Source organism: Osmerus mordax, chromosome 11, assembly GCF_038355195.1.
Source record: "Osmerus mordax isolate fOsmMor3 chromosome 11, fOsmMor3.pri, whole genome shotgun sequence".
NCBI lineage: Eukaryota > Metazoa > Chordata > Actinopteri > Osmeriformes > Osmeridae > Osmerus > Osmerus mordax.
Window position 1 is genome coordinate 3,255,240 of NC_090060.1, and position 12,445 is coordinate 3,267,684.

General features: G+C 44.7%; 1 protein-coding gene across 1 annotated transcript; it reads right to left on the reverse strand.

Moving 5' to 3' along the window:
- Positions 1 to 327: 327 nt before the first annotated feature.
- LOC136951947 (uncharacterized) lies at positions 328 to 7,705 on the reverse strand. The gene is made up of 16 exons (XM_067246611.1): positions 7,637 to 7,705; positions 6,725 to 6,802; positions 6,501 to 6,608; positions 6,360 to 6,422; positions 5,896 to 6,024; positions 5,454 to 5,637; positions 5,247 to 5,359; positions 4,979 to 5,170; positions 4,757 to 4,825; positions 4,518 to 4,649; positions 3,644 to 3,730; positions 3,306 to 3,464; positions 2,737 to 2,749; positions 2,195 to 2,466; positions 1,730 to 2,023; positions 328 to 1,500 (listed from the first exon to the last, which is right to left on the reverse strand). The coding sequence occupies exons 1-16, from the start codon at positions 7,703 to 7,705 to the stop codon at positions 328 to 330; spliced, it is 3,135 nt and encodes a 1,044-aa protein (XP_067102712.1).
- Positions 7,706 to 12,445: the final 4,740 nt, after the last annotated feature.

Consider the following 12,445-nt stretch of genomic DNA (forward strand, 5'->3'; position numbering starts at 1 on the left):
TTAACTGCCACTTTTATAGGCCTAGTGTATCATTTAAACAGGAATTCAGAATATACCCTACTTTGTTTATGCAACCATGTCCATGGTAACTATACAAAGCAGGAAGTAAAGCATGGTTCTGAAACAGAAACAAATTAAGACATCATTTTAATTTAAAAACAGAAGATGATTGGATGGATACCAAATAATGATAATAATTGGCCCATTGATCTTGTAATAATATAGAATAATCGAATATAGAATCTAATTTAGAATAATTACTTCTACATACAGACATAGGCCTACTGTTGTGATACTCGCAATAGCACAATGTGATCCACCAACTAGCTAAATGCCAAGCTTCAGGATTACAAGAGGAACAACAGTGAGATAGATGGAAGCGGACACATCTAAAGTATTCCCACTGCTGGTGGGATTGCTTACAGAAACCGTTGTAGCATTGGTCATAGGCAGAGAGGTAAAGACAATGGTGTTAGGTGCCTGGCTGGTGGTATCCACCGTTGTAGCATTGGACATAGGCAGAGAGGTAAAGACAGTGGTGTTAGGTGCCTGGCTGGTGGTATCCACCGTTGTAGCATTGGTCATAGGCAGAGAGGTAAAGACAGTGGTGTTAGGTGCCTCGCTGGTGGTATCCACCGTTGTAGCATTGGTCATAGGCAGAGAGGTAAAGACAGTGGTGTTAGGTGCCTGGCTGGTGGTATCCACCGTTGTAGCATTGGTCATAGGCAGAGAGGTAAAGACCGTGGTGTTAGGTGTCTGGCTGGTGGTATCCACCGTTGTAGCATTGGTCATAGGCAGAGAGGTAAAGACAGTGGTGTTAGGTGCCTGGCTGGTGGTATCCACCGTTGTAGCATTGGTCATAGGCAGAGAGGTAAAGACAGTGGTGTTAGGTGCCTGGCTGGTGGTATCCACCGTTGTAGCATTGGTCATAGGCAGAGAGGTAAAGACAGTGGTGTTAGGTGCCTCGCTGGTGGTATCCACCGTTGTAGCATTGGTCATAGGCAGAGAGGTAAAGACAGTGGTGTTAGGTGCCTCGCTGGTGGTATCCACCGTTGTAGCATTGGTCATAGGCAGAGAGGTAAAGACAGTGGTGTTAGGTGCCTCGCTGGTGGTATCCACCGTTGTAGCATTGGTCATAGGCAGAGAGGTAAAGACAGTGGTGTTAGGTGCCTGGCTGGTGGTATCCACCGTTGTCGTCGCCACCCTGATGGACTGGAAACACGTGCCCACATTCCCCTCACCATCCACAGCCACCAGTTCTACATCTGGTGAACAGCAGGAGGCACTGTAGAGTGCCAGGGTCACGTTTTCACCCCCAGGGTCCAACACCCTAGTGGTGTTGAGGGTGCCGTCACCCTGGCGCAGGGTGATCCGCTGGATGCCCGTCCCGTTACCGTCGGAGAGGTTGGCAGAGAGCTGCCACGTGGACAGGCTGCAGTTGGCGGAACAGTTGGCCGTTACGCTGACGATCTGGCAGACAGGGCGAGTCACGTCTGTCGCCTTAGAGGAGGAAACGACAAGAACAGAACAGGAGGAGATGTTTGAAGTGACGTCTAGTCAAGACTGGTTTAACCCTTGTGCTGCCTTCGGGTCACAATGACCCAAAGATAACACAAGGGTTAAATGGTATTCTACAAACAAGCTATCTGACCCACACTCTGCCCTACTTGTGAGAGCATTGTTTGGAGAAAAAACCTCACAAGGATTTCCTGTGTCTTTGGTGTGTTACCTGGCGTGTGATAGAGAGGCGCAGCACGACGTAATTGGTGTCAACCGTCCCTGGGGCCTGAGCTTCAATGGTCAGGGTGACGTCACTGCCGGAGGGCGTGTCGGCAGGCACTGTGAGGGTAACAGTTCCGTTGGCGCTCCCCCCATTTTCCAGAAACAGACTGGGTGGAGAGGAGGATCCGAACCCCTGGTTGTTGGTGGCTTGGATAACAAAGTTTCCTCCCGTGCCATTGGTTGACACTGTGAATGGGACTACAGGGGATGATCCTGGCTCGAAGACACCGTCAGATACAGCCTGATGACGAGGGATACAGCAAAGACAGTCATCCACACTGTGGTCAAACAGCAAATTACATGGAATAATAATGAGGCGAGATTATACAATAATGCCAGGATAGGTGTCTCTGGATGGAAAGCTGGTGGAAGAGCTGTGAAAAAGTGATATCTGAATGACCCGAGGGCTCACCGTAACTGTGAAACTGGAGGTTCGGACACGAGTGGAGTGTCTCTGGAAGCTGATTGGTGCAGCCCGGGTTCTGCTGCTGCTGTCTACTCCACTAAAACGCACTAAAAAGTCGCCGGCGGGTAGTTTACCCATCGTCACCAGGAAATCTCCGTCCCCCATTGGCTGCACGCTGCCTTTGATCTCCTGCGTCCCCGAGGACTCTACCAATGCCACCTCCGTCACCTCTGCAGAGTTGCTGCCTGTTACCGTGACCACCAGGGTGGCGTTGCTGCCTGGGAGAAGATTAAACGAGGATTATGAGGAACTGAGAGAAAGCCAATATCAAACCAATATGTGTTGATATGAACACACACTGGGAAAACATGGTTAGAAAAAAAACACAACCAGCCTCTGCTCAGACTCATCCTGCCTCACACACAGCCCTTGCACAGACCTCGCCATTTTTACAAGGATTTAAGGGATCCAATTTGGGGGGGAAAACACCAGGCTTTCTGGTAGTGATGCACATACTACAGTAATGTAGCCAATGGACATACAAGTACCTATGTACAAGTACTAATATAACACAGGTTGCTCAAAAGTCATGATATGTTCCTATATTAGCAGCGTTTCTCAGGCTGGTTGTACTGGTTTGGCCCAGAATGCTGGTTATAAGTTCCCTCAACTCAACACTCCACATTATACATTCTGTCAATGTTTCTCTCTCATGCTCAGAAATAAGTCGGACACATTCGATTACAATTGTGAAAGGCCTTGATTTTCGCAACTGAGAAAATTTTCGGGTTCTAAAAGAAAAAACTTGGGATTGTGCAATCAGCAAAGGCTGTCTGGGAATCTGAAAGCAGTTAAATATTTGATAACATAATGACCAGTTTTATCTTCTCCACATATTTAACACAATATTGCCACTTGCTGTGTAAACTGCAGCATGCAGTTCTCAGTGGTATTATTGATTAGGTGTTTTTAAGCCCATTTAATTCACTGTGTTTACAAAATAAATCTACATAATAGTTGAAGAATCATTAAACTACCAAGTAATGTCTGTATAGAAGCTAGAAATAGACTGGAATAAGTGTGGGATCTTTTAGAAGTGTGGTCACAGCACAAGTACCTTCCTGCGGTGTCTGGAAGAGGGGGTGCCCTCGCCGTCTTTAGCGCTCCCTGGGGAACGCAGCCTGCTCTGCTGTGGTTCCTCCCCCGGAGTCCTGGTCCTCGGGACGTCGAAGTTAGAGCGAAACCAGTGGTGAGCCTCCTCCAAGTTCTCAGAGATCTACAGAAGGGATATGAATGTTTAGGTCTGAACTTGGGTGGGAGGGGTAACACGACACTCCCCACGCGGCGAACCCACTAAAAGTGTACATCGAGTGGAAAACGAAGGACAAATGAGGGAAAAAAGTGGCAGAATTGGAACAGGCCTTCAAACGGAGGGTGACAGAGGTCGCCTCGTACCTGCTGGGACTCCAGACTCACGTCCCATAGCTTCTGCTCGGCCTCATCCTTGGCCTCCTGCAGCTTCCGAATCTCCTCCTCCAACCTCTGAAGATTACATTTACATTTATGCATTTAGCAGACGCTTTTATCCAAAGCGACTTCCAAGAGAGAGTAAGATACAGATACACACACTGCTTTAATTAAGATGCTGAACCACACCCGTTATAGGAGCCAAGTCCAAATTCCTTGATCCTATGTACGGTGCAACAGAATGGGATTGTACGCGTGACAAACACTAGGCCAGAAGTCCTTAAAAAACTTGCACGTTTTATTGCCCAAGAAACAAAAATTGCAAAAACTTGAAGAAAGGTCTTTACATCAATGAAGTGTATTTTCATAAATACCTTAATACAACTTCAGTTTATAAATCCTTTCAAAATCAACCTTTTTACGTGCGTTCTCAACGGTAAAATAACCATTTCTTGTTCCATGCAGCTTGCCTCAATTAACCTCGCAGCCTGGTCGAACTTTCTGGAACTTTTTTTTTGCTGCAGAGGCATCCCGCATAGCATACCAAACATTTAATAGGACAAACATAAATGAAATAATTAAAAGTATATACACCTTATACATAGCAAAGACATACATACATACAATTACACCTTAAACCTGTAATAATTAAGAGTACAGAAAATAACAGGCAATTAATATTAATTTACTTAAATGACAAATCATTGAATTGGCTCTTACACCCGTGTTTCCTTCATTGCTGTCATTCCTCCTTCTGACCTTTCCTTGTCTCCTACCCCCAAAGACTGGGAGAGTTTATCGTGTTATCCTTGTTAACTTGGCTCGGTGAACCTTAACGTTTCATGCAGGTCTTCTAGTTTACCTGACACTTGTCCTGCATCGCCAGTCTCATCTCCCTCTCTGCCTCTAGCTCCCCCTCCTGGCTGAAGGACAGTCGCTGCAGCTCCCTCTGGAGGGAAGTGGTCTCACTGCGGAACTGCTGGATCTGCTGGCCCTGCACACCAGCACACAGTGCTCATAGAGTGTGTGTGTCTGTGTGTGTGTGTTTTACATGTGCGTGAGAGACTGCCTGAATGTTTATGGTATCTGTGTGTGTCCTACCTGCTCAAGGTTCTTCCTCTCATACTCTTCCTTAAGAGCTTCCACGTTCTTCAGCTCCACCTCCATGTTCTGTCCATGAAGGAAGGAAGAAACAAGAGAAGGAATCAGGCAAGGACACGCATTAGGAAGAGATATTATCAAGGTACGGTGCCACAGTCACTTCCTGTAATGCTGTACTGGGCCTGTGTATCAGATTATGGTTCATAAAAAAGTGTGAACTACCTTTAGTTTGTGGGAGTTAATCAGCACAGCTCTGCTCTCCAGGTGTTGCTTTAGCTGGGTCTTCTGATCTTTAATACGGTCTCTCTGATTGGACACCATCTTCTCCAGCTCAGACACCTTCTCCCGAAGCTCCTGATTGGCTCGGGAAAGGTCACCTGACTTGGCAGAAGCGTCTTCCAGAGCCTTTTTTAACTGATGGGTAACAGCAAGGAAGTGAGTGGTAGAAGAGGGTGTATGTGTGTGTGTGTATGTATGTGTGTGTACATACCTCGGAGATCTCTGTTTTAGACACCTTCCTCAGAGAGTCCTTCTCTTTACTCATGTGATCCAAATGCTCAGAAAGTTGACCAATCTGTGCCCTGGCCTCATGTAGCTCCGCCTCTCTGAGACACCACACGCACACACACTTGTCTTACTCAAACAAAGCTCTTATAAACACACATAAAGCATTTCCATCATTACAGCCAGTCTTTACCTCTGTAAGACGGTATTCTGGTGATGGTCTCTAGCCATGTCGCGACCAGCTCCTGTTCCTGCCCCCCCAGCTCCTGCTGCAGGCTCTCTGTGCTGAGCTGGAGTCTGGCATGGGAGGCCATGACCCCCTCCAGGGTCTGGGTCAACGTGCCCCCACCCTGGGAGGAACCCCCCAGCTCACCCTGCTGGAGCACGGGAACACAGCACACACACACACACACACGATGATAAGGAACGATGACGGACTGGTCTCCTAACAATAACCCCCTCCCTGTCTCCCTTGAGTTGTGAGTGGACAGAACAGGCGGAAGTGACACGGCCGCCACAACGCGACTCCACACTCAGGTCAACGCTTGTTCAGCAACAACTCTTGTGCCTGTGCTTTCGCCTATCCAAAGGCGTTGTATTGAGGTGACCCCCCCCCCCCCGTGTTGACCTCTGACCTTGTCCCTGTGCTGCTCCTGCAGACGGGAAAGCTGTTCCCTCGACCTCTGGAATGCCGACACGGCGCGCTCCCTCTCCGCCAAGGCCACCGCCAACACCCCCCGCTGGGCCTGCTCCACCTCCCCGGTCTGGCGATGGAGGGTTGTTGGAGAAGGATTAGATAAAGGGGGGCGGGGGTGAGATAGAGATACGAGCGTGTTAGGACAGCTACTGTACTATAATGTCATAGAGATGTAATGGCTGTACTGTTATTGTTGCACGGGGCCTGGTCAAATACAGACCGTTCCTTGACTCGGACCACTGAAATACTGTGAGCACGATGCACTGTCCTTGAATATCTGCTGTACTATATATCTGCACGTCTATGTATGTCACTTTGGATAAAAGGGTCGGATTAATGAATAACACATATCACATTGTTGCATTAGACATGTTTACTAGAGAGGTTACTACGAAGGTATACCTGTTTGAGTTGCTTCTCCAGCTTATGGCAGGATGTCTTCCATGTACTCAGTTCAGCGCTAGCCTACGCAGGACAGAGGACAACAGATGTCCGTTAGTAGGCAAGCTTGTATGCAGAAAGTGTGTGTGCGCGTGTGTGTACCTGCGTGTACTTGTTCTCCAGACAAGTGCTGGCCTTGTTTTGTTGCACAGTTTCTACCTGGGCATCCTTCAGAGCTTGTAGCTCCTCCTCAAGATGATCCACCCTCTTCTAGTGGGACAAAAGCCAACGGAGGAGAGCAGCGTTGTTGAATGGACGACAAATATGGCTGAACGACCAGTGGTGTGGCAGTGTGTTATAGGGTCAAATGGGATCTATATACATACCTGTAGTTTTCCTTTCTCATAAGCCAGCTTGCTCTCAGTAAGCTCCTCCAGCATCTGTTCCACCTGCTGCTGTGCATGCTGGGTAAAAGAACAGAGAAGACAAAAGGGAAGGAGAAAAGGAGGACAAGAAATGAATATTACCTATATACACGAGCCAAATGCAAGTCGGGCTGGCTAGATTTGTATCAATTACTGATTTGTTTTGATGCTAGTTGTTATCATTGTTTTTACAGATCACAAATAACACGAGAGTGTGTTCCGATCACTTTCCTGAAGAGTCCTTTACAAAGACGCTATGTGGCATCAGGAAACTGAAGGAGGGGGTTGTACCAACTCTTTTTACATGGTCATCGATCAAGCATGGCAGGCGGACGATTGTTAGAACGGCAAGGTATTTATTTTTGGCAATGTTTAACAACCTTCATCCAACAGTCAGTATTGACCAGTGACCATCGATTTAACTAAATACTACTGAATTGAATTAATGCGACAGTTTGTTTTTCAGTCATGTTGCCACTGCCACCTGTGGAGAGGATGCACTGGGTGAAGAATCAGATGAGTCAGGGTAAAACACCCAAAGCCTATAGACAAGTTTTTGAGCCGTTTCCGCTCTACGTCCTAAACTCCTCCCTTCGATGCAATCCACTTCCGTTCTGGCGGGCTGGGTTTATTTTGCTAGCTAGCTCCGTTGTGCCGACAAAGCACTGATATCGCAGTGACAGAGGATATACAATTTACAACATGAAGAAAAGTGGTTCGGGAACGACGTGTGCGGTAGTTGGTTGCAATCACTTGATAGTGCTACGACCACCAGTTTTAAAACCTAGAATCGCCTCTAGCCTGTTACAGTTATACTACAGTAGTATGTTTATTGTTTGTAGGCTATTCACTTATCTGGCAGACCATGACTACGCTTCGGTTCCGGATCCCGCTGTTCTTGCACTCCAAGAAAATGAGTCTCTCAAAGAAGATGTCCTCCATCTTAAGCAACGTGTCGAAGAACTCATTATGAAACAACGGCTTGGCTTTCACCGTTTTGCTAGCTCAGACAGGGACATCCACTTTTCAGCGGATAGCTAATACCTTCCTGTCTACCTACTGCAATAAACCATTAAAGAATATATTGTGCTTATTAAAGTTATTAACTTAGAAGTGTGCCCAGGCTTAAACATTGGGAAGCAGGCTGTTCTTTGTGTCTCTATCTTCATTTTCAGAAACAACCTTGAAACCGGGTGGAGACGGCACCCGAGCAGGTGGGACGCGTAGGCAAGAACAACTCCCTGATGCACGAGAGAACAAGCTCAACCCTTGATACTTGTGTTTCAATTGCACTGTATAAATATATGCTGGGGAGGGACAGATAGCCAGTTGGACTTCGTGAACCAGCCCAAACTCTGTTGCGGGTAGGGAAACGTAGACAACCCCAGAGCTCTGTACTTGTTGATTTCCAACTGCTGCATTAAAGCTGATATTATGGGACCTCTGCGACTCCTGACCACTCTTTCTAGAACACAGATTTGTGTCATTGAATACTATCATTGGGTGTGCTCAAGCCTTCGGCGAGAGCACAACCTTTGTTCTCTCACATATATATTATTATTTTATTTATTTATTTTATTTATTTTTTTGCCCCCCTAAAACTCAGTAAATACTTGGCCTACATAGACAACGTAGGTGTCAAAAGTTTCGTCTTGGTAGCGATTGAGTTGCTTCTATTGGAATTTACGTTCAGTTGCATGGTTTAAGGGTAAGTTAAGTTTTTGTGGCGAAAAGTGAAGCTAACGGTGGCTAATTTGCTAGCCACAGTCACTGACGTTACTAACGTCACTGCGTCGCTAACGTCACGAAAACACGCGTGACTACCTTTGCCAGAACATTCGTTTCACATCTGTTAACTTGGGGGATAGCTAGGCTAACTATAGCTTTACTGCAAGGCAGCTGCAGAAACGCCACAAGAAAAGAGGCCAGGGTGATAACTATTTACTCATTTTACTTTGTGATATGACACACAATTGTGATGTGTAATGTACAATATAAGCTGATATTATTAAGGAAGTACATCTACTTTCGGAAACAGTAGTCTACTATTTCACTGAAGTATTAGCATCATGACATTAGCCTGTGTTTCCCGGGCAACACATACTACAGTGGTCTATGATGTAGCGTTATCTGTTTTCAATCGTTAAAATAAACATTCCTCACATATACATTTTCGTTGTAGGATTTATTCTGACATTAGAAAACGATTTGTTGGTGAAATTACCATTACCTGTGGTTTCAAACCAGTGTAGCTCACTGCAACGCTGTAGCTTACGCGAGACACACTACAAAAACATCTAGCTACAGTACACAGCTGTTTAGGAAGTCAAACGGCGACAGAAAATGTTCGGCACTCCCCTTACTTAAATCAAAAGTCTATAACTACTAACCTGAACTTCATTGCCACAGCCTAAACGTTGTCAATCTGTTCATGAAAATAATTAATTTCAGCCTAAACCGTACAACGGAACGTTAAATCCAATTCAACCAACGCAATCGCTACCAAGACGAACACAGCAGTAGTCTAGTACTGTACCATAGTAGTACAATTTACCGGGGCAGCTTCTCAACACAGGGCTATATCGCATTTTGCGTTGTTACTGACAATGATCGCTACCAGTGAGCTTTTTATGAATGAGCAATTTTCCACTAAATAAATGTCAAGCTTATTTACGTTTTGGGGGGCATATTTTCAGTTAGCAGATGGTACCGTTTGAATTGCGATTCCATCTTCTACTGCCGGGTAACGTCGTAGAATAATCTTCAAAGGGGTTGTTTATTCATGAATGAATGCAATATGAGTAGGCTAAATGCCTGAAAATATCATGAGAAGAGAAAAACTTAAAATGACGTTTAAATCATAGAGATTAGGTCAATTTTTACACCGGTCTGCAATAATGTCACGAAAACACGCGTGACTACCTTTGGCAGAACATTCGTTTCGCATCTGTTAACTTGGGGGATAGCTAGGCTAACTATAGCTTTACTGCAAGGCAGCTGCAGAAACGCCACAAGCAAAGAGGCCAGGGTGATAAATATTTACTCATTTTACTTTGTGATATGACACACAATTGTGATGTGTAATGTACAATATAAGCTGATATTATTAAGGAAGTACATCTACTTTCGGAAACAGTAGTCTACTATTTCACTGACATATTAGCATCATGACATTAGCCTGTGTTGCCCGGGCAACACATACTACAGTGGTCTATGATGTATCTGTTTTCAATCGTTAAAATAAACATTCCTCACGTATACATTTTCGTTGTAGGATTTATTCTGACATTAGTAAACGATTTGTTGGTGAAATTACCATTACCTGTGGTTTCAAACCAGTGTAGCTCACTGCAACGCTGTAGCCTACTGTACCCGAGACACTAGTGTGAGTAGCTAACAACAACTCCTCAGCTGTTTAAGTCAAACGGCAACAGAACATGTTCGGCACTCCCCTTACTCAAAAGTCTTTCAGTAGGGAAACTATCTGACTACTAACCTGAACTTAATTGCCACAGCCTAAACTTTGTCAATCTGTTCATGAAAATAATTAATTTCAGCCTAAACCGTACAACGGAACGTTTAATCGAATTCAACCAACGCAATCGCTATCAAGACGAACACAGCAGTAGTCTAGTACTGTACTGTAGTAGTAGAATTTACCGGGGCAGCTTCTCCACACAGGGCTATATCGCATTTTGAGTTGTTACTGACAATGATCGCTACCAGTGAACTTTTTATGAATGAGCTATTTTCCACTAAATAAATGTCAAGCTTATTTACGTTTTTGGGGGCATATTTTCAGTTAGCAGATGGTACTGTTTGAATCGCGATTCTATCTTCTGCCGGTAAAGTCGTAGAATAATCTTAAAAGGGGGTTCTTTATTAATGAATGAATGCAATATGAGTAGTCTAAATGCCTGAAAATATCACGAGAAGGGACAACTTAAAAGGACGTTTAAGTCATAGAGATTAGGTCCATTTGTACACCGGTCTGCCAAATGTATTCGTTTTGATTCAGCCTGTCAGCTGCCTCTTGCAGGGGAAATGAGAAGACATCATATTTCATTCTACACTTCACTCATATTTTGAGTTGTAAATGAGCAGCAAAAAAAAAGATGCTTTTAAATCTATGTAATCTTTATAAATAATAAGTAGGCCCGATGCATTTTTATATAAAATATACAGACCCCTGTGCAACCGACGCAAGCAAGCACACCCTACAATTTCCCCAGAAATTGTATCCTCTCTAGTTACATATTGGAATAGACACATAGATATATGAATCCTTCAAATGGTGACCCCGACGCTGAAAAGAGGGAGTCCAGAGGGTTCCGGCCCGACCGACAGATCGGGAGAAAGACCCATACACCGGTACGAGGAGGCAGACGTAAACGTCAGAGGCGCCTCAACATTAAAAAAAAAGCTAAGCAGACACCTGTTAATTCAAAGTACTGCTATTCGGAACTGAGAACCCAATTTAGACGATTACTATGTTTCATCGTACCTAGTCAAACCAACAGTGGTGGGAAATCAACCGTTTTTAAGTTTTGTCTTCGTCAAGGGGAGGTTAGAGTCCTCTCCAAAAGGGTGGAAGTCCCTACACGTGTTTTGTCTTTGTCAAGGAGAGGTAAGAGTCCTCTTCAAATGGGTGAGAGTCCCTATACGTGTTTTGTCTTTGTCAAGGAGAGGTTAGAGTCCTCTTCAAAAGGGTGAGAGTCCTAACACGTGGCTTGTCTTTGTCAAGGGGAGGTTAGAGTCCTCTTCAAAAGGGTGGAAGTCCCTACACGTTTGTCTTTGTCAAGGGGAGGTTAGAGTCCTCTTCAAAAGGGTGGAAGTCCCTACACGTGTTTTGTCTTTGTCAAGGAGAGGTTAGAGTCCTCTTCAAATGGGTGAGAGTCCCTATACGTGTCTTGTCTTTGTCAAGGAGAGGTTAGAGTCCTCTTCAAAAAGGGTGAGAGTCCCTGTAGGCCTACGTCTTTTGTGTTTAAAAAAGGAGAGGTTCAAATACACTCCAAGGGTTAGAGTCCCTGAACTTGTTTTGTGTTTAAAAAAAGGAGAGGTTAAAATACACTCCAAGGGTTAGAGTCCCTGAATTTGTCTTGTGTGTGTTTATTTTTTCTTTCCTTTGTCCTCTCCGGTACAAAAGGGTCACAGTCCCTGAAAAAGTAATATTTGTGTGGAATCGGGTTGAGTTGAACGGTATTTTAAACAGATCTGTCGTTCTTTATAAATAAATAAATAAATCCACTAGGTGTCCTCCAAGGACCATAATTGCCTTCAGTGCAAAGTCTAACAAGTTGTCAAATTGTGAGATCACTCACTTTTATCAATCTCGTGCTTTTTTCTTTGACCAAGAAGTTACAGAAATGCCGAGGAGAGTTGGAGAAAGGTGGGGGCTAAAAGAGTCCAGTTACGTTGAGAGGTGATCCCAGAGGGTATACCCCTGGTTTATAAATTGGTTCGAATACAATTGGAAGAGTTATACTAGAGCAAACTTAAGTGAATAGACGGTAAACGCTAAACAGCTGTGTTGGTCAAAGAATGGTTTGAGGAAATGTATGTGAAAAATTATGAGGAAGCAATTGGAAAGTTACATAAAGGATTGGTTTAGAGAGGATCATGGAAGGTTATGAAATAAAACAAGAACGTTTTGTGGATGTGAAGAGATGATTGGTTTAAACA

Excerpts from the sequence above, each read along its gene's own strand:
- LOC136951947 (XM_067246611.1), bottom strand. The coding sequence starts at position 7,705 with ATGGAGGACATCTTCTTTGAGAGACTCATTTTCTTGGAGTGCAAGAAC. Across the intron at positions 6,423-6,500 it reads TGGAGAACAAGTACACGCAG|GCTAGCGCTGAACTGAGTAC; the intron begins GTACACACACGC and ends TGTCCTGCGTAG. Across the intron at positions 5,360-5,453 it reads CAGAATACCGTCTTACAGAG|AGGCGGAGCTACATGAGGCC; the intron begins GTAAAGACTGGC and ends GGTGTCTCAGAG.